This window comes from Microdochium trichocladiopsis (assembly GCF_020744255.1).
Source record: "Microdochium trichocladiopsis strain MPI-CAGE-CH-0230 chromosome Unknown B0I36scaffold_3, whole genome shotgun sequence".
Lineage (NCBI taxonomy): Eukaryota > Fungi > Ascomycota > Sordariomycetes > Xylariales > Microdochiaceae > Microdochium > Microdochium trichocladiopsis.
The window spans coordinates 4,092,820-4,117,948 of NW_025763546.1; the positions used below are offsets into that span (position 1 = coordinate 4,092,820).

Genomic DNA, 25,129 nt, shown 5'->3' on the forward strand with positions numbered 1-25,129 from the left:
GCTCGACTTTCTTCTCGTTCACAACACCACCTTATCCACGATGTATTCACCCAGGAGATCATTCTATAATGAGCAGGAGCTTCAGCAGCAACAACAGCAATATCAACAACAGTATCAGCCACAGCAGCAGCAGCAGATGCCGGAGATGGCCAGCTATCCCCCACAGCAGGTGCCGCAGATGGCCAACTATCCCCAGCAGCCGACTACCTACCCGGCGCCCCAGGTCCCCCTCCACTCACGGCCAGGAAGTCAACAGTCGGATCACACGCTCGAGTCCTCGGCGTCTTCGATGACAGATGTCGACCTGCATGAGAAGGGGCACGCCCATGATGTGGAGAAGGGCAAGGATCATGATCATGCTCACGGACACGGTCATGTTGATATCAACGATCCCAACAGACCGAGATACGGTTTCAAGCAGCGGTTACATCACTTCACATGGGCGTGGTTCACCACGTCCATGAGTACGGGAGGTCTCGCGCTTCTCATTTTTGCTCAGCCTTTCCAGTTCCCCGGTCTTCGACAGATCGGCCTCGCCGTGTACATCATCAACATCATCATCTTCACCATTCTCAATGCCTGTTTAATAGCTCGTTTCATCATCCACACCGGCGACCTCACCGCTTCGATCACACACCCTCGCGAGGGCTTCTTTGTCCCGACCTACTTTCTTTCCCTGGCCACGCTCATCACCAGCACTCAACGATATGCCATTCCTGATAACGACACCAACCTCGTCTGGGCAATCAAGACCGCCTTCTGGGGATATGTCACCATCAGTCTCCTCCTGGCTATCGGGCAGTTCAGCTACGTTTTCTCTGCACACAGCTTCGGCCTCCACACCATGATGCCGACCTGGATTCTGCCAATCTTCCCCATCATGCTGTCGGGCACCATCGCCTCCGTCATCGCCGAGACGCAGCCTGCCATCGACGCTCTTCCAATCATAGTCGCAGGTCTCACTTGCCAAGGTCTCGGTATCTCGGTGGCATTCATGATGTACGCACACATGATTGGACGTTTGATGCAAGCTGGTAAGTGCAACTTCTATTGGCCCACGTACCACACCTACAAAGCTAACCACTCTTCCTCTCTAGGTCTTCCCAACAGAGAGCATCGCCCTGGTCTGTACATGAACGTCGGCCCGCCTGCCTTCACGGCCCTCGCCCTCATCGGCATGGCCAACGGCCTGCCCGACGAGTTCGACATGCAAGTCGCGGGCATCAGCGCGAAGCCCCTGATCCAAGTCTGGGCCCTGGTCGCTGCCATCTTCCTCTGGGCTCTGGCCCTGTGGTGGTTCGGTGTCGCCACTGTCGCGGTGATCCGCTCTCCCCCCAAGTACTTCCACCTGGGCTGGTGGGCCATGGTCTTCCCCAACACGGGCTGGGTCCTGGCCACCATCACGATCGGCAAGGCCCTGGGCAACGACGGCGTGCTGTACGTCGCCACGGGCATGTCGGTCGTCCTGCTCATCATGTTCTTCTTTGTCGGGTACCACCTCATCCGTGCCGTCAAGATCCAGGACATCATGTACCCCGGCCGCGACGAGGATGTTAATGACCACTGAGCGGTGGCGGCACTTGCTCACAGCAGCGCGAAACTCGATCACTCGTGTCGCGCTCTCGGACCGGTGCTGCTGCTACCGCCGCCGCTGTTGGACTGTTGTTGTGGTGATGATGATGACGGTGGTGTGGATTGCATTCTGGAGCCTGCGCGTTCCCTGTCTTACAACTCTTAGATCTTTTAAAACCCATTGCGAAAAAAAACTTAAAAAAAGAAAAAAATTTGTGCGGAAATACCAACTTCTATTCAGTCGTTACTGGCAAACCTGACCATGCGAGAGCATGCTTCTGAATACGGTACCCTTCCATGTGATCGATGTGTGGACGTGATACCGAAGGTGTGGCAGCGTTCTTAATAAGAATGATAGGCAGAGGACAGTGAGGCAGAGAAGTCCGCTGGAATTCCCACACATTGAAATTATCACACAAGCCACAACAAAAGCAGCTTTCTACATGGGAGAAACGCAGAGAGTACCCCCTTAGATTATCTCAGGATTCAACGCTTCCGAAATCGGTCTCCTACTCGACTTCATACTTTTCCTCTTATTATTCAAGTCGGCCCTAGACGCCATCCTTGCACCTTGACTTGAGCTTCTGCGCAACAGCCATAACCCGTTGTTCACGGCACGTTCCGCGTGTAGTAGTGCTGATAGGCACGGTGGATCTGTGGGTTGGGTTGGGACCTGACTCGCTTGATGCACGCCACGCCACGTCGGCCAGATCAGCCGAGCCCGGATCTGGATTGCAGGGGGGTACACGGAAGTTCTGCCTCGACCGCCAGCCGGACAGGGGGGAAGGTTTCGTGCAGATATAGATAGTTGCCGACGGCCGCCACCACCACCACTCATCTCGTGTTGGCCTTCACAATATTGGTGCCCTCTGAAAGTCCAGCTGCTTCTGGGAATGGTCAAGACTGCGTGCCAGTACCTTGCAAATGGCATTGCAATCGTCGGCATGGGTATGCCTAGTGGCCAGCTCGCCCCTATGCGCCGGCCCTCAACCCCTTCCCGCCGCAACGACTTCCACTGAAGGCTGACACAATTAAGTTCAATTGAGCTGTGCTTTGCTTTCATGTTAGGTTGGCAGTGCTGGCATATAGAACATGTGTGTCGTCGGGGTATCTCCTGTTCGGATGGTTTACTGGCGTGCCGGACAGAGGCTTATAGCAGTGAGATATAAGCACCCTCTTGGCTTGATCGATTTCGACTGGATAGAGTCGTGATCATAGACGGCTGGCATGCTTCCTTGGTATGGGCTCGGTCTTTTGATTTAACATTCTAACATGCCCTGTACTTTACGATCACGATGTTGAAAATGGCTTGGGCCATCTGTAGATGACAGGCTATCGCAATACTTCCACATACTTACAGTCTTAGTGGCTGTGCCATCTGCGTCCTTATCTTGGTCGGTTTGCTCGCATCGCTTAAGCGCAAGAGCCATATGTCATGCACGGGAGGCCAGGCATGACGTATAGCGATCTGTCAGGTACAAAGGAAGCGCAGCCTGAGGGGGCGAGCCACTGTCCAGTCCCGGAGAAAGCCGACCGTCCCCCACGTCATGCCCGCAGCCGCCCAGCGGCTTTTCTTAAATCCGCTGTCTGCTTTCAGGCGCCGCTCTCCCATTGGGCGAGCCAGGGCAAGTTTATGGGCGGCGCTGGCTCCAGCTGTTTAGTGTATTGCTCTGAACACGATCAAATCTGATAACTTAAAGAATACGAAGCTCAGCACCAAGCATTTCTCCAGGGCATTTCCCGCCTCTGTCCCCACAGCCCGCCTCCACAATCAGGCGATGCATCAAGGCCTTCGGGCGTCGGGGTTAGGCGGGGGGCCGGGTTGCTGGTAATTCGGCCTTATCCAGGGACCATCAGTCCCACAAAAGTTGCACTTTTCCCAAGGCGCATCGCATGTTTTCTGCGGCCGCCGCTTTACTGCTTACGCTGAGGCAGCAGCAACGCAGCATCTCAGCCCAGAACCCCTGGGCAAAGACCTAGTCGGCTGCTGGCGCCATGTGGCCGCGGCGGCGGCAAGCCCTTTTCCTTACCGCGACTCTTTGGCCCACATGCGACGGCTGTGCAGGGCTCAGATAAGCTCCGCTTGGCGGCTGATGCCGAAAGGAAAGGACGACTAAGCTAATCCAGGAACAACGATTGTGGCCGTCTACGATCCCATCGGGGTCGAAGTCGCGTAAGCTTCTTAGCCCGCAAACATGATGCCACGTACGAGCGGACAACTGCACCGAGCTTTTTCAGCCGGAATCTCCTGTAGATTTCTGGTGTAAACGCTCCGTCGACGGGCTGCGTTGGAAAGACAGAGAGGCATTTCTAAAAAGAATCCGGGTGTTGCGCAGTTATGCCCGCACACCTCCAGAGTCCTGACCAATGCCCTACCATGAGATATCTATGCGCAAAGTGCAGCTTTTGGGCAGGCTATTGGTTCGGCCCCCCCAAAGCCGGCCGCCCTCCCTGCAGGGTCAGCCTGACCAGCTTGACTGATTTTCCATTGCCGCCAAGTTATTTCTCGTGGGTGCCTTGTGAGGCGGAAAAGCCCATCAGCGTCATCAACATCATCATCACAGAGGCCGCCAGCTGCACGAGGCGTGGCGTGTGGGTTACTTTCAAGAATCCGGACTGAACCCGTGACTGTGCCGAGTGCAAAAGGAAAAAAGCCAATCGGCGATATTGAGCACTCGGTATGCCCCCAAGTAGAAACCAGACAACCCTGCAATAGGCATGGGCGTGATGTCTGCGCGTCCTCTCGTTCAAGCACCAATAGGATGCTTCTCAACTCGTTGACTTCTATTGGTCCTTGGAATGCGAGGGCTCTTTGGCACTCTTTCCGCAGGTGTGCTGCGGTTTCATTCATCACAGGAATAGGGAACTTGGGCCGGGGTAACCCCATGGAGACACCCGCATGGTGACATACCGGGACGACACTGGATTGGCGGGCTTGCTGAATGGTGGGTCATTTTATACGTTATCTGCAGCTGAGTATCCTTGGCTCTTCACTTGGCTCTTCACTTGGCTCTTCGCTTGGCTACTATTTCGAGATGAGAAGAGCATGAAGAAGACCCGAGTTCGACAGCACCGTGCACTAGTCGTCGCACTTCCGTTCCCGTGAGTTTCCGTCTATCACTTTCCCAAAACGAGCACAAATGAGGCAAGGTTGTTCTAACCTGAGTAGCGGCCAAGGGGAAGGGTCAGTACACCTGGGAAATGAAGGTGATAACTGATTTTGTTGCCTATCTGGCGCAGATTCTTGAAGGTTCCCGTTCCGAATGTGCGATGGCGGTGAGCTGACAACGCCAAACACTTCTGGATTGTGCCACCGACGTCAGATTCGGCGTGCCTGCGAAGCACGTGTTTCAACATCTTGCTAACTGTGGAACTGCCAAAGAAGGATCTGAGGGACGCGTCACTGCGGATAAGAATTTCAAGGATATGCGCAATGTACAGTCGGAACCGGCAGCCAGGGATTGTGCTGACAACCGGCGGCCGAACGTCCAATCCCCGAGTGGCACGAAGAGGCCACCGAGATTGTGGCTTGCATCAAATCCACGCTGCCGTAATTTTTCCATTCTCGGGTACAAGCGATTCCACGGTCGTGGGTCATTATCACTTTCTAGCACATTGACACCCCCCTCCGCCCCCTTTCCCCCGTCAGCAAAGCAAACGAGGCTGGCAACCCTATACGCATGCATGTGTATGCTACTGCCAGGGGTTCAGCAACTTCTACAAAGCCCGCTGAGCAAAGCCCACCCATGGTCTGCTCAGCCTCCATCTTTGCACACGCTGCCCACCTCGCTAGTAAGGGGTAGTCGGCAACTTTCGCTGGAGCCTAACAGTAATAGCATGCGTTGTGGGCCGCGCCGTCCAGGAACAGCCAGCACGAAGCGGTACTCACCGGTACCCTTGATTCGTATGCATCCTCTACCTACCCACTGCTGGATGCGGCACGTGGAGGAGGTGGCGGAAATCTGCAAAGCACGCCAAGCAAACATGCATTTCTGTGTAGGGCCCTGGCGAACGGGCTAATCCCGAGCTGACAGCCTTATAAGGAGGACGCGTCCCTCCAGCCGATAGACACCTTGTCGGTGGTTGTTTGTCATGTCACACACCAACCAGCAGTTTACTGATACCTGATCTTGACAATCCGTCCCGACGGACACGACAGACAGGCAGTTTTATTTCCCCAGTGAGAACTGCAAGGAGACTAGGCAGTATCCTAAATCCAACAACCAGCCTTGAAGACCACTCTAGCCTCGACACATCCGCCTCTATAGAAAAGAGACGTGCCGCGAACCACGAACAAGGCGACTACCGAACAACTGGCTGCCGGCGCCTGACCACGAATACCACTACAAAAGAACCCTGAACGGCAGAGTCGTCTCTGGTGCAACGGCACGGGCAGCAGACTGGGCACGACTGACCGCCAGCGGCGGCACGCGACGACCCGCAGAAGCAACCACGACGGGAAGCTAGCCAGCTTCTGTATAGTCGGAAGCTATAGGCTGCTGACTACTAGCCAGTCACGGGGGCGAGCGTCTGGCTGACTCTGAACCGGCAGACACGTGCCTAGGCCTGTTCCTGGCGGAAGAGGGCGCTAGTGCCGAAACCTTGGAAACCTGGGACAGACCCCTGGGCAGCCGCTGATTGGGCCGAGGAGCAGAATCGCGGGGAAGTGGTGGGCTGCGATTGGCGACGAGCGCTCCACCGGGCCAGGCCACGCGACGGGCCTGTGACGTCGACGGGGCACGTGGGGAAAGGCGTGATGGCGACGACTCAGGCGCCTGCCGCGCCTCCGTCAGACGGCGAGCCCTCGTGCTCAAATAGCATCCCCTCGCCCGCGCCGGCAGCTCGCTTACCGCCTCCCGCTCCGGCCCTGGGGATCGTCGTCGTCGCTCAGGCACCGCTCCGGCCACGGCTGCTCCACCCTTTGCAACTCTCCGTCGCCTCCCGCCTGCGCTCCCGCCCGTCCCTCTGGTCCCGCATCATGGGTCGCAGTAACCATGTCGTCAACTATGGGGCCATCCCCTCCTCCTCATCTTCCGCCTCGTATGGGGGGTCACCTGCGTCCAGCGTCCGCTCCTCCCTTATCGCAAGCGCCCAGCATGACGGCAGCAGCATCCCTCGCGCCGGTGTGACGCCGCACCACCACCGCCCCAGCTATAGCAACCTCGACCGCTATATCAGGGAGAAGGACTGCCACCTCTGCAAGCCCTTCGCCGCCCGCTGGTCTGCCTTCCGCGCCTCAGACTCGTTCCGCATCGTCCATATCGGCACCATGCTCCTCGTCCTCGCTGCCACCACTTGTGGCCTCTTCTTCTCCTTCGGCACCTCCGCCCCGATTGAGCCCCTCGGTCCTGGCGGCACCCCCTTCCTCCTCGACAAGAGCCAGTACTTCAGCCACTCGTTCCTCGAGACCGAGATCCCCTACATCGACATCCCCGATCAGCTGATCAAGGATGTCTACTACTACCGCTGGACCTCGCTCGAGCGCAACCTGCGCTACACCACCCAGGGCACGGGCTACATGACGACCGAGTTTGTCCAGCCCGTCTGGTACGCCCAGGCCTTTGGCACCATCAATGCCGCGGCTGGCCACCACCTCGACGAGGCAAAGTGGCTCCGCAGTCCCAAGTACACCGACGACTACTTCCAGCTCTACGCCCGCGGCCCCGCCAACTCGACCCAGTATACGGAATGGATCCTGCACGCCGCCGAGCGCAAGGCCCTCGTCTCCGGCGACAAGGCCTTCCTGGCCGCCCACCTCGACGACCTGCAGCGCGCCGTCCACGAGTGGGACAAGGTCCTTGACAAGGACGTGGGCCTGTACTACTACCAGCCCGTCTGGGACGCCCAGGAGCTCTCCCTGCCTGGCTTCGTGGCGGACCCGAACAACATGGACTGGGACCTGCGCAAGGACGGCCCGGACACGTACCGCCCCAGCCACAACGCCTACATGGTGGCAAACTGCCGCGCCGTCGCACGAGCCGCCGAGTTTGCAGGCAACGCTCAGGTCCAGGCAGAGTATACCAAGATGGCAGACGACATCGAGGCGGCCATGTTCAAGCACATGTGGGACCCGAAGAAGCAGTTCTTCATGGACATTATCCGCCCCAACAACCCCAATCTTACCAGGCTCGACGGCCGCGAGCAGGTCGGAGTTTTCCCATTCAGGTTTGGCATTGGCTTGAACGAAACGTACGCGCAGCCGGCTGTAGATGCGTTGTTTGATACCCAAGGCTTCCTGACCCCATATGGTCCGCCGACGCTCGAGGTTCGGGACCCGTGGTATATGGCTGAGAAGCCGGACAGCTACTGTAAGTGGAGAGAAAGACACCGGGGCAATCAATCTCCGGGTTTTCTTGTTCTTGCTGACCTTTATGTGTGTAGGCTGCTATTGGAACGGACAGTCCTGGCCATACTCGACTAGCCACACGCTCAAGTCCCTTGCCGCCATTTACCGCTCGGGCACGACCAACCTTACATCCGACCAGTACTACCTCTACCTCAAGACGTACGCACAGACGCAGCAGAAGGATGGGCATCCCTACGTGGCCGAATCTCACTACCCGCACAAGGCCATGTGGAGTGCCGACGGTTTTAACCATTCCGAACACTATGCACACTCGACCAACAATGACGACGTCATCAGTGGCCTGCTGGGTATCGTGCCTCAGGCCGATGACACGCTCGTCATCTCCCCGATCGTGCCTTCGGACTGGAAGTGGTTTGGAATCCAGGACCTGAACTACCACGGCCATCGCGTCACTGTCCTATACGATGCCGACGGTACCCGCTACGGGAAGGGCATCGGCTTGACTGTCTTCATCGATAACGAGCAGATCTACCAGGGCCCGGACATGAAGGCGACGGTCAAGATGCCACCTCCCCGCATCCCGGACAAGGACGTGCCGGTCAACATTGCGGCAAATCCTGACGGTGTCGGGCGCTGGCCCAGAGCAGATGCCACTTACACATTCCAGGCGGACTGGAGCTACAAAGCGATCGACGGCGTGGTCTACTACGACAGCGAGCCAGATAACAGGTGGACGAACTATCAGTCGCCCAACCAAAACGATACGCTCACGGTCACCTTCCCGCGGTTCAGGAACATATCGTCGGTGACTCTGGCGGCGTTCTCGGATGTGGACAGGAACGGACAAATTGACCTGCCTTGGAAGGTCGAGGTGTGGGGTAGCACGGGCCTGCTGGCCACAGTGTCAGACTCCGACCTGGTCGCGAACGACCGTAACACAATCAGCTTCAACGAGACGGAGACGTCGTTTGTGGCTCTCAACCTGTACAACCAGCCCGGCAGGTTTGTCGGTCTTTGCGAGGTTGAGGTCTGGGTCCCACCGGCTGGATCCGTATACCACGCTGCCGACGCCCTGCTAAAGGGCGAGACAGTGGACGTGCTGCTGGAAGGTAACGTGAACGGTGTGAAGCCCAAGAGCGTCGTCGGAGCCATGGCAGCCGATAGCATCGTGTCATTCTCTGGCGTGCTCGGGCCGGCAGCAGCTGGGAGCAGCACCGTCACAATCGTCTATGCCAACGCTGGCGAGTCGACGCTCAACTTGGCGCTCGAGGTGAACCAAGTGCCGCAGGCGGTCGGCGTTGCGCTGAAGCCCACGGAAGACGGCGCGTACGCCAGTGTGGACGTGCCTGTGAAGCTGGCTTCGGGCAAGAACTTTGTGACGCTGAAGGGAGGCTCTCCGTGGATCAAACTCGACACTCTGACCGTGTCTTGAATGTGAGACGACGACGTATAGAGAACTGGAGCGATACTCTTTTTTCTTTTTCTGTATATAGGCATGGCCCTCTAGATGGGGCCGTACATATGAGCATTACATGTGAAATACTCTGGATAGCACACATGACGTTGAACGCACAACGTCCCTTGGATAAAGGTACGAATCAAGATGTCAGCCAAGATAGTATGCAACCCCTATGTGCAGCCACCAGTCGTGACCACTACCCGGGACCGGACCCTGAAAGTGCCTTCTAGAAGCACCAACGCCGCGGCCCCATAGTAAATTGCCCCTTCTGGCAAGTGGCGCGCCGCCCTTCAAGTCTTGCTCCAGGCCGCCGCGGACAATCGCAATCAGCCCGTGCCAGGTGTGCCCGGTGGCGCTAGGACAACTGAGGACACTCTGCATCCTGCATCCCCATCCACCATCCTGGTGCGGCACGTCCCTCCAGCACCACCACCACCACCACCTCTCACAACCATCGCCAGCAACGACGTGCCCCGCGACCGTCGTTGGTGTCACAATCACATCGAGCGACCCCCGTCGAGCTCGACGTCTGCATCCTCCCCGCGGGACCCTCCCTCGAGACATCTCCGGGCTGATCCGCGACAACCCAAAAGTCGGGTCTCCCCTCCGACCTGGTGGGCGGCCGCTTGTCTCGCCATGGCGCCGCTCGTCGACAACGCCCAGATCAAGAGCGCGGAGCTGCTCTCGCCGCTCCCGCTCTACCTCCACGCCTACGTCTGGCCCTTTGCCATCGCCTGGCCCATCTTCCTCCGCTACTTCCTCACGCCCGAGCTCTATGAGAAGCACATCTCGTCCTCCGAGTGGACCTTTGTCTGGTGCGGCTCCATCATCACCTTCCAGAGTCTCGCATGGCTCTGCACCAAATGGAGCGTCAACCTGCGCGCCTCCTTCACTGCCAAAAAGGCCACCACCGTCGACAATGGCAGTCTCGTCAAGGTCATCCCCATCGCCAACGCCGGCTCGCCCGACATCTGCCCCTTGATCCGCGAGAAGGTTGGCGACAAGACCAACATCTCGTTCCTCTTCCAGAAGCGCCGGTTCCTCTACAATGAGGCCGAGAAGACGTTCCGCCCCCTGACCTACGACATCGACGCCGACCCAAAGCCGACCATTGGCTCCTACCAGAAGACGCGCGGCATCACGAGCCAGGCCGAACTCACCCGCATCGAGCAGTACTACGGCACCAACACCTTCGACATCCCCGTCCCGACCTTCACCGAGCTCTTCCAGGAGCACGCCGTCGCGCCCTTCTTTGTCTTCCAGATCTTCTGCGTCGGCTTGTGGATGCTCGACGAGTACTGGTACTACTCGCTCTTCACCCTCTTCATGCTCGTCGCCTTCGAGTCGACCGTCGTCTGGCAGCGCCAGCGCACCCTCAACGAGTTCCGCGGCATGAGCATCAAGCCTTACCACATGTGGGTCTACCGCCTCGGCAAGTGGATCGAGACGACCAGCGACCTGCTCCTCCCCGGCGACCTCGTGTCGGTCAACCGCACCAAGGAGGACAGTGGTGTCGCATGCGACATGATCTTGGTCGAGGGTACTGCAATCGTCAACGAGGCCATGCTTTCCGGCGAGAGTACCCCCTTGCTCAAGGACTCGATCCGTCTCCGGCCATCCGAGGCGACTCTTGAGACCGAGGGCCTCGACAAGAACTCGTTCCTCTGGGGCGGCACCAAGGTCCTCCAGATCACCCACGGTAATCCCGACGAGGAAAAGCCCAAGCTCGCCTCCGGCGTCCCGACCCCTCCCGACAATGGCGCCATGGCCGTGGTCATCAAGACCGGTTTCGAGACGTCCCAAGGCAGCCTGGTCCGCACCATGATCTACTCGACCGAGCGTGTCTCTGCCAACAATGCCGAGGCCTTGTACTTTATCCTGTTCCTGCTTGTCTTTGCGATCGCCGCATCCTGGTACGTCTGGGACGAGGGTGTCAAGAAGGACCGCAAGCGGTCTAAGCTCCTGCTCGACTGTGTCCTCATCGTCACCAGCGTCGTCCCTCCCGAGCTGCCCATGGAGCTCAGTCTCGCGGTCAACACTAGTCTTGCGGCCCTTGCTAAGCTCGCCATCTTCTGCACTGAGCCGTTCCGCATTCCCTTTGCTGGCCGCGTCGACGTCGCCTGCTTCGACAAGACTGGTACTCTGACCGGCGAGGATCTCGTCGTTGAGGGTATTGCTGGTCTTGGCCTTGGCCACTCTGGTACTGACACCCCTCGCGAGTCGGACGGCGCCCATAGCCACATGACTGCTGTCAAGGAGGCCGGTATGGAGACAACGCTTGTTCTGTCCACGGCCCATGCTCTTGTCAAGCTTGATGAAGGTGAGGTTGTCGGAGACCCCATGGAGAAGGCTACCCTCGCGGCCCTTGGCTGGACTCTTGGCAAGAACGACATCCTCCAGGCCAATCCTCACGTTGCTGCCGCCGGTGGTACTGCTGGCTCCGTCCAGGTCAAGCGCCGTTTCCAGTTCTCGTCTGCCCTCAAGCGCCAGAGCTCCGTTGCCACGGTCAACGCCATGGACAAGGATGGCCGCAAGATCCGCGGCACGTTCGTCTCCGTCAAGGGTGCTCCCGAGACCATCATGAAGATGCTGGTCAACGTGCCTGCCGACTACGAGGAGACCTTCAAGTACTTCACCCGCCGCGGTTCTCGTGTCCTGGCCCTTGCCTACAAGCAGCTCACTACCGACAGCGAGCTTGGCTCCGGCAAGATCAACGACCTCAAGCGCGAGAATGTCGAGTCTGCCCTCAACTTTGCCGGTTTCCTTGTGCTGCAGTGCCCTCTCAAGGATGACGCCAAGGAGGCGGTGCGCATGCTCAACGAGAGCAGCCACCGTGTCGTCATGATCACCGGAGACAACCCGCTCACTGCCGTCCACGTCGCTCGCGAGGTCGAGATTGTCGATCGCGATGTCCTGATTCTGGATGCCCCCGAGAACAACGAGGGTGGTCAGAGTCTGGTCTGGCGTAGCGTTGATGACAAGGTCCAGATTGACGTTGACCCGTCCAAGCCGATTGACCCCAGCATCCTCAAGGACAAAGATATCTGTGTCACTGGCTACGCTCTCGCAAAGTTCAAGGGCAACGAGGGTGCCTGGAAGTCTCTGCTCCGTTACACCTGGGTGTATGCTCGCGTGTCGCCCAAGCAAAAGGAGGAGATCCTGCTCGGCCTCAAGGACATGGGATACTACACTCTGATGGCTGGCGACGGCACCAACGACGTCGGTGCGCTCAAGCAGGCGCACATTGGTATCGCCCTGCTGAACGGCACGAACGAGGACCTGACGCGCATCGCTGACCACGCTCGCAACACCAAGATGAAGGAGCTCTACCAGAAGCAGGTCGACCTTATGAAGCGCTGGGGCCAGCCTGCCCCCCCTGTTCCTGTCCTGATTGCCCACCTGTACCCTCCTGGACCCTCGAACCCCAACTTCCGCAAGGCCATCGAGCGCGAGGCCCAGAAGAAGAACGTCACCCCGGAGGTCTACGCTAAGTCTATCGGTGTCGACGACATCGAGACCATCACCACCCCTGCCGCGCAAGAGCTCATCAAGAACGACCCCAAGAATGCTCGTCAGCAGCAGGCACAGAAGAAGGCTGCGAGCATGGCCGACCAGATGACGAGCATGATGATGAGCGAGGACATGTTGGACGATGGCGAGCCGCCGTCGCTCAAGCTCGGTGATGCCTCGGTCGCCGCTCCCTTCACCAGCAAACTTCGGAACGTCATCGCCGTGCCCAACATCATCCGCCAGGGCCGCTGCACTCTCGTCGCCACGATCCAGATGTACAAGATTCTCGCGCTCAACTGTCTGATTAGTGCCTACAGCTTGTCGGTACTGTACCTGGAGGGTATCAAGTTTGGTGACGGCCAGATCACAATCAGCGGCATGCTCATGTCGGTGTGCTTCCTGTCCATCTCCCGCGCCAAGTCTGTCGAGGGCCTGTCCAAGGAGCGTCCCCAGCCCAACATCTTCAACGTCTACATCATCGGCTCTATCCTCGGACAGTTTGCGATCCACATTGTCACGCTGATCTACGTCTTCCACTTGTGTGACCGCATTGAGCCGTAAGTTTCTTTTCCTTTCTTGAACTGCACACTCAGAACTGTACACTTCTAGCACATCACTGACACTTTTCCATTTATAGCCGCTCCGAGATTGTTGATCTCGAGGCCGAGTTCGCGCCGTCCCTGCTCAACAGCGCCGTCTACCTGCTCCAGCTCATCCAGCAGATCTCGACGTTTGCCATCAACTACCAGGGCCGCCCCTTCCGCGAGTCCATCTCGGAGAACAAGGGCATGTACTGGGGCATCATTGGCGTCACGGCCATCGCGTTCAGCTGCTCGACCGAGTTCATCCCGGAGATCAACGACCAGATGAAGCTGGTCAAGTTCACCGACGAGTTCAAGTTCAAGATGACGAGCGTCATGATCCTCGACTACGTCGGCTGCTGGGTCATCGAGGTCATCCTCAAGCGCATGTTCAGCGACTTCCGCCCGCGCGACATTGCGCTGCGCCGCCCGGACGAGCTCGAGCGCGAGAACAAGCGCAAGGCCGAGGAGCAGGCCGTCAAGGACGCCGCCGAGGAGGAGAAGCGCGCCGCCAAGGTGGCCGAGTTTGAGAGGAAGGTCGAGGAGCGCAAGGCCAAGCTCGAGGCGTGGGCCAACAAGCGTGGGAGCGGGCCCGCCATTCCTGCTGCTGGCGCGTCGACGTCGGTGGCTGCGCAATAGCCTGAGAGAAAAAGAAGAGCTGGATTTGATGTGGCAGCTGGTGGTGGAGTAAGTCGAGACGCGAGATGATGCAGAGGTGATGAGTGAAGGCTGGATATATCATCACCCGCAGCACGTGTATATCCAGGGAAAAAGACAGAAGGGTCCACCTTTGCACTCGGATTCCAGGCCAAGATATTGCGCTGAATAACGACCGATCCCCGGGTTTCGAGCCGAGCTACTCGGGGCAAGCCTTCCTCGTCCTTTTGGGGTCCTCTGAATGTGTGCGAAGTGTGTCGTCAAAGGGGGGAGAAAGGAGAGAAAAAGGAACTAGAATAGAAATGTACCAACTCTATAATTACATTATACACAATACACCAGCGCATTAAACACATACACACTGCGCAGGAGGCATCGTGAAAAGTATGCTTGCACATGGTTGTGTTACACACATGATATATCACGTGAGAGATGCTTTGCGGGTTGTGCCTCGGGTTGTGCTCTTTGGTGTGGTGCGGTGTGGCGTGATGTGGTGTGGTGTGGTGTGGTGTGGTGTGGTGTGGTGGGTGGTGTAGGTTCAGCCCAAAGGGGGCAAGGAGGAGATCAAGCGCTCACGCTTTTGTGCTGGCGGCGGCGGCGACACGCGTGCGTGGTGCATCAGAGAGAGAGAGAGGCTAAAAGCACAAATCTCTGCAAAACCCATGTCTACTTTCTCCCTGTGCCGTCCCCCCCCGGGGGGGGGGGGGGTAAAGGAGCCTCCAATCCCCTCCTCCTCGTTTCAGTCCCTCTTCTCCCCTTTCGATTGAACAAAGCCACGGTTGTGCGTGAGGCCTTTAGTAGACGAAGGAGGGGAAGGGAGGAGGAGGAGGAGGAGGAGGAGGAGGAGGAGGAGGAGGAGGAGCATTACATAGTTCCCGTGCACAAATGGATCAGTTGTTGTTGTTGTCTGGATGGAAAGGAGACGGACGGAAGAACAAAAAGGAGAAACACCTCTTGTAGGTCAAGTGTAATCAAGTTATACATGTGAATATTTATCTTTCTATCTTTTTCGAGAGTGGGTGAGTGAGGAAGGGACGGAGAGGGAAGGGAGGGAGGACATTATATAGTGAAAACCTCAACCCCCAAGGCCAGAACTATTAAGCCCCCGGTGACGGCCGTCTTTTCATCTCAAGGTCCTCCATCAGTAACATGTCTATTCGTGCAGAGATCTGAGAGGAGTGAGGGGTGGGAACAGCGAGACAGTGAGACGGATAGAGAGAGAGAAAGACAGAGACAGACCGGGCGCAGGCCATGACCTCCCGCCGTCCAAGCGCCCGTGCTGTGCAGTTCTCCTTTCCGCTCTGGCCCGCGCACATATATAATAGACCACTTTTAATCCTTGAAGAGATTTATGTGCTTTTCTTTTGGGATATTGTCCTGCTTCTGCTTCTCCCGTAATCATCATCACCAAGTTGACCATCAGCTGGCTCCGTTAGATCATGTTGAATGCTTTCTTGGCCCCCCCTTAGCGTGGGTCCTCCTCTCCATTTTCGCTGCTGCCGCTGTATGTAGCCCGAAAAAAAAAGAAACCTCGATATCTAAGGTCCCATCCTGTACAGTAAAAAGGCTACCTTTGAGGCAGGGCTTTCTCGAGACAGCGAGCGACCTACATGCACAAGCAAGGTTAGTTGCTATTTACGTGCACGCCATCTGGCGGGACAGAAACAGAAAAGGGGGCCATGCAAAACATACCTCAGGTCCGTAGACACCCTGGTTTTCGAGATACTGGCTCAGGCCCTTGACCAGCTCCTTCTGGTCGTGGCTCGACAGGCCGTTGATGGCGAGCTCGAGCAGGTCGGCGTACGTGACGTTGTACTGGGCGATAAAGTTGTGGTAGTACATGAAAGCGAAGCAGCCCATGATGAACTGGCAGTCCATGCGATCCGTCATGCCGCCGTGACCGGGGATGGAATCACCAAAGTCCTTGATCTTGAATGTGCGCTTGAGACCCGAGGCGAAGAAGCCGCCAAAGGGGGCAATCAACGAGGCAAACGTCGCAAACATGATGGCGTGGATCTGCATGGGCTCCATGGTAAAGGAAATGTTGGTGCCCTCGGGGAGGAAGAAAAAGTGCGGCAGCTCGTAGAGCTTGGGCAGGAAAACCGGGTTGGGCTCGCACTCGAGGCCCGTGAAGATGTTGGCACCGAGGTCGTGGGCGGGACAGATGAAGTAAGACGAGCGCATGAGGAGGTTCGTCGTGATGAACGCCCAGATGATGGTGCAGATCCATGCTCCCACAAAGCCCTCGACCGTCTTCTTGGGCGAGATCTTGAGCAGCTGAGTGCGACCGAACGTGATTCCGCATAGGTACGCGAAAATGTCGTTGGTGATGACGAGCGAGGCAGGCAGGAAGAACCAGATCATGCCCTCAAAGACGTTGTTCATGATGAAGTGGGCCTGAACGACAATCAGATATAACGCCATGTGCGTCCAGGCAAAGTTGGTGAACTGGAACTTGAGGTGGCCGGAGCGGAGGTTGGCGACGAAGAAGACGAATCCTATAACGTAGAGGACGAAGCTGATGAAGCGGTGGTGCGTCGCGAGCGGCAGGAGGGCCTTGTCGACCAGAACAATGTGCTTAAAGTAGTAGATGACGCTCTCGCCATAGAGAAAGTACATGGTGGTGCCGAGCCAGTACCAGTTGAGGCTCTTGATGGCCTTGAGGTCGCGGGCCTTTGTGGGCAAGCTGGCAATGGCAATGACCTCCTTGAAACAGATGATCTGGACGGCGGTGATGCAGGCGAGGATGTAGATGTGGCCCATGAAGAGGGCGCCGAAGAAGAGGGCGATCATGACGAGTGTCCAGAAGGTGCGCACGAAGAAGACAGCCTTCTTTTTCTCGTAGTCGGATTGTGGGGGCGCCTGCTCGTCTTGCGTGCCTTTGGGGATCTGCCGTATATTATCAGTAAACGTATTCCCCGAGCTGGGATTCCAGCCGTGCATGAGCAGCTAGGCCGTGGCGGTAGTCTGCAGGTAGAAAGACGGCCCGAACGTACCTCGTTGATGCCATCAAGCTTGGGCGAGTTCATGGTCTTGAGCGGCGACGAGCCGTCCTCGCTGCCGCTCATACTTGACCGGCGGCCTTCTGAGCCCATGCTGCCATTGCGGCGGGGGAACTGCACTCCGCGACGCGGTTTCGTCATGGTGGGCGGATCTGGAGGAGGGCGGCAGAGGTCGTCACAAAAGCAAGGCCCAGCGACGAACGAAGCGGGTGCAGAAGCTGCTGTGGCGACAGCGCAAGAGAAGGCGGGCAGAACTGACAGGCGGCGTTGAGTCGTCGTCGTCGTCGTCGTCGTCGTCGTCGTCGTCGCAGTGACCGTGGGCGCGTTCGGTGCCGTGGGCAAAGCTTTCGTCGGGATATGCGCCTTGGAACGAGAGCTGGTGAGAATACGACGTCAGTGAATGTGCCTTGCGGGGGTATTTGTGGGTGCCCGGCCGCGAGCCATGTGCGCGCCCCCTGCGCGCGGATCGAGCTCGATTGGCAGCGGCAGGAGGGCGATGGGCGGGCGGATCGTGGCGCGGCGCAGGAAGAGGCTCGAGAGTGAGGGAGGGAGGGGATTTGACTGACGAGGCTCTGTGGTGGGGAGCGCTGGGTGTTTGCTGTCGTGATCACGGCGGGACGAGAAGTAGGCGAGAAGAGTTGTGCGGAGGAAGAGGAGTAGTGGTGGTGGTGGTGGTGGTGGTGCATGCGGTGGTGGCTTGTCGCGGAATGACGATTTGTCTTAGGGCAGCAGGAGCAGGAGCAGCTGCCTGGCTGGCCCAGTCCTGTACCGGTATGAACCAGGCCAGAGCAGACTCTGGGCAGCAGCGGCGGATGGGGCGGGATGATGTCGACGGGGTCCACGCGCCGCCGCTCTGCAATTGCACAGCACAGCAACCGCCCCTCTGACTCGGCACGACACAGCCTCGTCCCGCCGCCGCCCGGAGTTAACGGCTGGCAAGCCAGTTCACTTTACGGCTTCTCGGCGACTTTTTTTGTTCATCGGGGGCCTCAAGCTGGAGGCTCGAGGCTGGTGGAGGTGAGGCCTCCCCATCTCGCATCTGTCCTCTTCTTTAAGGTCCGTGCTGGTCCACCACCAGGGTGGTTTGTAGGACAACAAGTATGGCGGACTTGTCGGTGGCGCATTGAAGAGGTCAAGTCGTCTCAAGCACATTCACATGAAGGAAAGACCTTGTCAGCACGTGCACGTGGCGGCGGCGGGTAGTTGCAACCGGTTTGTCTTGCTTCAGTCTGAGTCTTCTGCATCAACACCGACCATGTCGGGCTGTCTATCTGGCCGTGCCCAATCAGTGTGGATTAGCTCGGATGCGTGCGGCGCAGTATGCACGCTAGCACAGAGACCGTACAACGACAGCTGCCATTCCATGCCTGCTGACATCATAGGCCCTCCCTCGTCTTCGGGTATGCATGGCGGACCAGCAGCCCAAGCAGACGTCAAACTCTCATCGAGTTGCTCCACTTCAGCATTGGACGGAAACTGAATATCAGCCCTGGCGAATAAAACCACGAAACAACCCGCTCAGCCATCGAAAAAGCTGCTCAGCTCTGCAGCCTGCTCCGGCGTCACCGCAAGGTCGAGGAGCTCGTGCGCCAGCTCCGCCGTCTCCTCCGACACTAGGCTCTCGCTGTAATTGAGCCGTGCCAGGCTGAGCACGTACTTGTGCGGAGCCCCGGCCAGTGGTCCCGACAAACCCCGCAGCTTCTCGTCCGTGTCCACAGGCCGCCCAGGCTGCGATAGAGGGTTCATGACGATCGCGTGCAACAGGAATATGGTGTGGTTCACGAGTACCTGCAGCGCCGAGCCCGGGCCAGCCTCCTCGCTCGTTGCCGAGATATACTGCATGTTCCCTTCGTAAAGCTCGTCAATGGAGGACGCCAACAGCGCCACAAGCCGTGGAACCACCCAGTCGCTCCCCACAAGTTGTCGGTAGCCAAACGCTGTCGTTGCAAAGGTAGCCAGAGTCCGCAGAATCAGAACGCGAACCTCGTGTAGCTCTTCCCGCTCGATTCCCCAGCGCGTGCCCTCGATCAGCGGGACCGAGACGCGCTCAATGACAATCTGTGCCACCTCTTCAGGCGAGTTGTGCGGGCTGCGTGGTCCGATGCTCGTGGGGAAAACGGACGTGCAGAGAATCCGCAGGCCAATGCAAAAGTCTTGCACAGGATGCTTCTGGCTCAGCCACATCAGCATGAACTGCATCTGCAGTTCTGTCCAGAATTCCACAATGGGCTCCGCAGCGCCCTCCTTGGTCTGATCGGTGGAAGCACAGCCCAGAGCCACAAGGTAAAGAAGCGACATGATCTGTGTGCATGGAATATGCGCATTAAAGTTTTTCCAACTCGCATCGGTAGGGTCACCAGGGCCAGAGTGGTTGAATCTGGGGATCGCCACCTCATAGCACGAGTTGAGTGCGACAGGCAGCAGTCTCGATGCAATCCGTGGCGCAATGACGGTGGTGTTGAGCTGCACTGTGAAAAGTATCAAAGCGACGAGTTCGGAAATGGGAGCGAGCTAGGGAAACTCTCGTTAATACACAGCCCTTGTTATTTGTGCAAAGTCCACTACTACTCACACAGGACTCCTTGAAGCACTCGTCCCAGACCTGGACGACTTCTTTGCAGAACTGCACAGGCAGGTGCAATGGCTCGTCTGAAGTTCCGACCAAGGCCAAGCATTCGAGGAGCCGTGAAGCTATGCTCTGCGATGGTTTAGATGGCAGCGAGAATCCGGAGAGGTAGTCAAAGGTCATGGGCCGGTCCCGTGATGACCGATGGTTCAATATGATTTGGAGATACTTCAATCACATCAGCAAGTTGCACCCGTTACACCGGGACTGAACTCAAGACTCACATTCGCGATGGGCTCCGCTTCTCTGGCGGTCGTGGCAGGATCACCTAAGCTGCCACTGCCAAGATTGCCGGCATGAGCACCGACATCATCTGACTGAATTTCTAGCTCCATGACGGGACTGTCGAATGCTGGTCTCTTTCTCTTGTTCTTCGTAGGCGTCCTTAATCCCTTTGGTTCGGCGACCATTGTCGCAACCGGGCCAGCGTGCTTGGCGCGGCCACGCGTAGGGCTGTTTGCCATCTCGACATCCTCGAAGCCGTCCGAGACGCCCCATGATTTGGCTGCCGCGTTCTTCTTTGGCGTCGTGGGGCCGTTTGCAGTCCTGGTCTTGGCCCGCTCAAGCTCGTCCCTGAGGTCTCGTCTCGTGAACTGCAGCTCGGTCGCAGCCGTCTGTTGCGCAATCGTCGCCACCTCTGCCGCCCTCTGCAGTTTTGCGAGCTGTTCGGCAGACTGCTTCTTCATATTCTGCATCTCTCGCTCGTGGTCCTGCTGCGACTTCTCCAGCCGGCTGCGGACGATCTGGATTTCGCCATCTTTGGTGGTCAGGCGTGACTGCAAATCGCGGATCTGGGCCTGCAGCGTGGCTAGCTCGTGGGCGGCAGATGCTGCCTGTCTGACTGGCGCCTGTGTAGCTTGGTATCGTGCTGGTATCGACGGTGCTGGTCTTGGAGCAGGCGGTGGAGGCTGTGGGCGACTCGAGCCATACGCCGGCGCGTGGACAGCTCTGTGCAATGGGCGAGAAGCGATGGAAGCCTGTGGAGGAGCTGGGGGCTGGCCCCAGGCGGCATGCTGTGAGGGTGTCGTCACGGGTGCGTGCTGGGCGTACGGCTGTGGTACGCGCTGGGGCGAGATGGCCGAGGTGCCTCGCAGGTCGTCCTGCACCACGGCATCGTCAAGGTCGTCGTATTCGAAGTCGTCATAGGCCAAGCTGCGCTGGGTGTTGAGCGGCCGGGCCTGGGCAGCCTGGGTGAACTGTATGGCATTTTCCTCAAGCTGCTGGAGCGCAAGCGGGTTGAGACTGTCGAGGTCGTCATCATCGAAGTCGTCCATGGCGGGCCCAGCAGCCAGTCGATGTCTCGGGGCAGCATTGGGCCATGAGGTACGGCGGCGCACCAACGGGTCAGTTGTGACGGAAGTAGCAAATGCGTGGCGGAAGGTAAAGTCGGTTCACGCAGGTGGATCGCATGGTGTCGTGAATTCGGGTTGGAGACGGCGCGCGCTCACTGGGTGGCCCGCAGCAGGGACAGGGACTCCCCGCTCCCCAAAGCTGTCAATCATTGTGCAGCAGACTTGGAGCGCGGGTGCTTCTTGCCATATGTATGATGCCAGTGCATGTGGCGTGAAACGTTCAATCAGGCTACACTTCGACACATTTTTACTCCAACACCTTCGGATTCCCCAACAAACAGACAACGCCTCCACAAGCGCATGCCAGCCTACATCCCGCTTCCTTGGAGTCATCAAGGTTGTCGCAAGCCGTGGCCATCCCGGACCAAGAACCAAAGCAAGAACGCAGCCGTGAAGCCACACCACACAGGCTCCACACTGCGAAGCCAGGCGAGGCCAAGCCAGCCCTGGAGGTTCCAGTCGACCACCTGGGCCTCGTTGCTCCTCCGCTCCAAGTCGCCTCGGCCAACCGGGCTCGCCGCCAATGAGAAACCCTACATCCGTTCGACCCATGCCGTGATATCTTGGCTGTGCTTCCGGTGGCTTCGGGCCGAGCGACTGACACTCAAGCGGCGGCATCCGAATCAGGGGAGGGGCCACTAGGTTCACAGCCGTGCCAACGCTGCCCGTGAATCGTTGCCATCAGATTTCTGTCCTCCAACCCTTACTCAGTATTTGGGTTCACGCCACCCGGCCGACCCCGAAGAACATGCTTCACGACTGCAGAGACATGGTTGGCGGATGAGCGAACTTCCTGCGCCATCACACCTTCCCTTGCCTCGATGCAGTGGCCAGATGCAGCGACCACGGGCTGGGCGCGCCGGTGGCTACTTCGAAGCAAACATGCAGTGACCAGTGAGGCCGTCTCCCAGCATGCTGCATGGAATCGACCAGACGGCCAGCTGCTTTACGATCTGTTAAGGAGCCACCCACGTAGGGCACGTCCGCGTGGCGGTAGCTGATCCGTGAAGCCCACGGGGCCCCCGGGTCACACCCCCATGCAGCACACCACAAGTGACGCCCTGGACTAACAAACGCAACCCATCTCGCTTGCCTCATCACGGTGCAGATGCCTTTCTGGGGGCCTGACAAGCTGGGGGCATGGCTCGGGATATGCAATCTGCCTGGTTGCTGGGCTGGGCGCAGGGCCCCCTGTGCACACGTCAACTCGCCTGGCCGGGTCCTCACTTGGACAGGACGGCCCGCGTACGACACTTAGTCTGGCCACTTCGCACCAACTTCGCCCCGACTTACTCAAGCAGATAAATAGTCTTCGTGACCTTCAATCCGGATTCTCAAGCTAAAGACTAGCGCCAGTCGTATTCGCACCACCATTGTCTTGTCATTCATTCAGGAAACACCTGGACATCAGATGGGTATTGGACTTCTGCACAGTCTCCTGTCGTGGCTTCGTCGAGGGAGTGACAAGGTTGAAACCATGGTCTCCAGCGAATGTATCGTTGTGAATCACGATCCAAACGAGATCCGGCCTTTCGAACCTACCGAGATCGTGGTCAGCACCACCAACGAGCAAGCAGACTGCCTCTTCCTTCAGAAGCTACCTCTCGAGATCCGCCGAATCATCTACACTCACCTTTGGCGACACCCGTATGCACATGAGTACCATCAACCTAATGGACGTCATATATCCTACGAACGGGGAAGGTGGTTTAGCAGACAATGTGTCATGTATCCCGACGAAGAGGATCTCAACAGCATCCAGAACGCGATGGACGTTGCTTACGAGCAAACAAAACTGGATAATCTGCAACGGTGTCACGCATGGCTGAGGTCCACCTGGGGACATCGTCACTGGCGGTGCCAGGAGCGAATGTGTCGTCCTGCAACCGTAGTCGACAAGACTGATTTTATCTACATGATGCTCATTTGTAAGCGCATGTAAGTCTGCCGTTTGTCCACTTATTCGTGTGTTCTGGGCGATTAAAATCACACTGACCATCACCACAAGGTACCCTGAGATCATGCAATCCATATTCGAATCTAAGAGGTTCATGTTCAACGATATCATCTCTGCTCACGAGTTCCTGGCCGGTGACGGCATGCCTTTTGCACGACACATTCGTGATCTCGAGTTGACGTTCAATTTGGGCCAGCATCACTATCAACCATTCATGCTAGCTGCAGCAGAGCAAGGTGCAGGTCAAGACGCACTGGATAAACTTTCTCGGCATGGGTTGTTGAACGACATATGGACTGCGCTCGGGAAAATGGCGTGCTTGCACAATGTGCGCATTGCCTTCGATGTCTACGATCGAGGGGTCTGGCGCAAGATCCCGGAGAAAAACATCACCAGTGCGCTCAAGCATCTCAGTGTGCAGCACCAATTCACGATCGAGTTGCCGCCAAGACTCCCCATTCCTGCACCGAGGTTGGAGGGTCAGGCCCTGGACGACGACACTGACGGTAAGAACCCGTTTAGCGTATTGAGACGACCAGCCCTTCGATATTGGACCTTTGTGCCGGATAAGGTAGAGCGATTCACCTTCGAGACGCACCTGGACGACTCGAACAACGAAAGCTGCGCTATCGCGGTCCTGAAAGACGCCACCTTTGTGCACTCATCTCAGGCACCTTACAACAACCCTCACCTCCTGTGAGGACAGACAGGGCTTGCATGCAGGCGGCCGGTTTAGAAGTGTGGTCAGAATGACAAGCTATGACATGAGATTCGCCACCATTTGGACGTGCAATTCGGACGGGCCAGGGGCTATGGTCGTCACATCCCAGCACCTCGGGCCGAGATTGGCTTTCAGATGGAAACCCCCGGCCTTTGCAGATGTTGTTGGTCGTGTCCAGTCACAGTGCAACCGTGATAAGTGCAGGGGCTGTTCGCCTATCAAGGTAAAGTGGGACAAGCATGTCTTGGTCCAGCTGCGCGTTGATCATGATCTTTTCATTTACAACCAACATCTTGGCGCATTGGTTTCGACGTGGCGCTCCCGCGCCTCTTGGCCTAGACCTAGGCGGTGACGCATGCATTGCTCCGTCTCAAGGCGGAGGCTCAATTTCGCTGAGCTCTTGCAAGAGTTTCGACAAGAAATCGCTGTCCTACTTCGCAATCATCAGTATCGGACCTTCCCAGAGTCGCCCAAAGGGGCGCCTTTGCGTACCGCGTCCAGGCACTTATGAGGTCGTAGTCCTTGATTATGTTCACCGCCACAATATGGTGGTAGCAGCCTCGGTCAGGAACTCATGCGCAGTCATGTCCAGCGGAAGCTTTTGTCTCTCTTAAATGGTCGGATCAGCACTGTGAATTGGTGTATTGGCGATTTCGAGTCTGGTGCAATACCCGACCACTGCACGCGTGGACGTTGATGAAATGCGAAGCATCTGTTTAGCTTCAGTCAACAGCCACAGCCTGCCATCATGTGAGAGTCTCCTTGCCTTGTGCGACCACTACCAGCAATGGCAACAAGGGCGAGCCATCGCGGCAGGCATCCGGTCAGGCGACAGACCTTCCGACGAAACCCCAGATGCAGCAATTGCAACATAGGCCAGCCAAGTCGCCATACTGGTTCTGGTCAGTTGTCCATCCTACCGTCTAGATTGAGCCATGTGCGCTTTCCACGATGACCCCGGCTGACTTCTAATGTGAGACAGGGGTCTCGTGCCTGGTTGTCAGGTGGGGAAGTCTTCTTGTGGTTGCGGTCTGGCAAGGGTGTATTTCCACCTCTCGCACAGCGGGACTGAGCTTGCAACCATCTCGGCTCACAGCTCCATCAGCCGGTCTAGTTCTGAGATGATCCTTGTGAGGAAGAGTCAAGCAGAGAGGGAGCGGGCCAACTCGTTACCCTACTGGCTAGAAGCAAACCTGTCGCAGCCAACATTTCGCCCTGCACTAGACAACGGGACGGACCACGGAGCCTTTGATGCGGCCTGACTCTTTGCCTAAAGTGCAACAAGGTGCAGCCAACAAGCCTTCGCTTCCAGCCTAGGTGCGTCAGCAGTGCGCCTTAGTATTGGTCGTAATCACCAGCATGGAGGGTTCGGGCGGGGTTGCGAG

The 25,129-nt window shown here is 57.6% G+C and overlaps 6 protein-coding genes across 6 annotated transcripts; 4 read left to right on the forward strand and 2 right to left on the reverse strand.

The window, feature by feature from the left end:
* Positions 1–289: 289 nt before the first annotated feature.
* B0I36DRAFT_238455 (voltage-dependent anion channel) lies at positions 290–1,567 on the forward strand (the record flags this gene model as incomplete). Its single annotated transcript, XM_046149616.1, has 2 exons — positions 290–1,034; positions 1,098–1,567. 2 exons carry the CDS (start codon positions 290–292, stop codon positions 1,565–1,567), a joined length of 1,215 nt encoding a protein of 404 aa, XP_046015974.1.
* Positions 1,568–6,841: 5,274 nt separating this feature from the next.
* On the forward strand, positions 6,842–9,311 carry B0I36DRAFT_238573 (Six-hairpin glycosidase-like protein; the record flags this gene model as incomplete). The annotated part of the gene is made up of 2 exons (XM_046149622.1): positions 6,842–7,880; positions 7,954–9,311. The coding sequence occupies 2 exons, from the start codon at positions 6,842–6,844 to the stop codon at positions 9,309–9,311; spliced, it is 2,397 nt and encodes a 798-aa protein (XP_046015975.1).
* Positions 9,312–9,770: 459 nt separating this feature from the next.
* Positions 9,771–14,452, forward strand: B0I36DRAFT_319293 (ATPase). The gene is made up of 2 exons (XM_046153389.1): positions 9,771–13,405; positions 13,486–14,452. Exons 1-2 carry the CDS (start codon positions 9,975–9,977, stop codon positions 14,066–14,068), a joined length of 4,014 nt encoding a protein of 1,337 aa, XP_046015976.1. The 5' UTR covers positions 9,771–9,974; the 3' UTR covers positions 14,069–14,452.
* Positions 14,453–15,613: 1,161 nt separating this feature from the next.
* Positions 15,614–17,337, reverse strand: B0I36DRAFT_97634 (phosphatidate cytidylyltransferase). Its single transcript, XM_046163680.1, has 2 exons — positions 17,083–17,337; positions 15,614–16,975 (listed from the first exon to the last, which is right to left on the reverse strand). Exons 1-2 carry the CDS (start codon positions 17,227–17,229, stop codon positions 15,722–15,724), a joined length of 1,401 nt encoding a protein of 466 aa, XP_046015977.1. The 5' UTR covers positions 17,230–17,337; the 3' UTR covers positions 15,614–15,721.
* A 1,269-nt stretch (positions 17,338–18,606) lies between these two features.
* B0I36DRAFT_239215 (uncharacterized protein) lies at positions 18,607–20,988 on the reverse strand (the record flags this gene model as incomplete). Its single annotated transcript, XM_046149673.1, has 3 exons — positions 18,607–19,599; positions 19,661–19,882; positions 19,939–20,988. 3 exons carry the CDS (start codon positions 20,986–20,988, stop codon positions 18,607–18,609), a joined length of 2,265 nt encoding a protein of 754 aa, XP_046015978.1.
* Positions 20,989–22,321: 1,333 nt separating this feature from the next.
* On the forward strand, positions 22,322–23,853 carry B0I36DRAFT_97644 (uncharacterized protein). Its single transcript, XM_046163681.1, has 2 exons — positions 22,322–23,004; positions 23,075–23,853. Exons 1-2 carry the CDS (start codon positions 22,478–22,480, stop codon positions 23,721–23,723), a joined length of 1,176 nt encoding a protein of 391 aa, XP_046015979.1. The 5' UTR covers positions 22,322–22,477; the 3' UTR covers positions 23,724–23,853.
* The last annotated feature ends 1,276 nt before the right edge of the window (positions 23,854–25,129 follow it).

Coding starts and splice junctions, on each gene's coding strand:
- B0I36DRAFT_97644 (XM_046163681.1), top strand. CDS start 22,478: ATGGGTATTGGACTTCTGCACAGTCTCCTGTCGTGGCTTCGTCGAGGG. Junction 23,005..23,074: donor ATGCTCATTTGTAAGCGCAT/GTAAGTCTGCCG, acceptor CATCACCACAAG/GTACCCTGAGATCATGCAAT.
- B0I36DRAFT_97634 (XM_046163680.1), bottom strand. CDS start 17,229: ATGACGAAACCGCGTCGCGGAGTGCAGTTCCCCCGCCGCAATGGCAGC. Junction 16,976..17,082: donor AGCTTGATGGCATCAACGAG/GTACGTTCGGGC, acceptor AATATACGGCAG/ATCCCCAAAGGCACGCAAGA.
- B0I36DRAFT_319293 (XM_046153389.1), top strand. CDS start 9,975: ATGGCGCCGCTCGTCGACAACGCCCAGATCAAGAGCGCGGAGCTGCTC. Junction 13,406..13,485: donor TTGTGTGACCGCATTGAGCC/GTAAGTTTCTTT, acceptor TTCCATTTATAG/CCGCTCCGAGATTGTTGATC.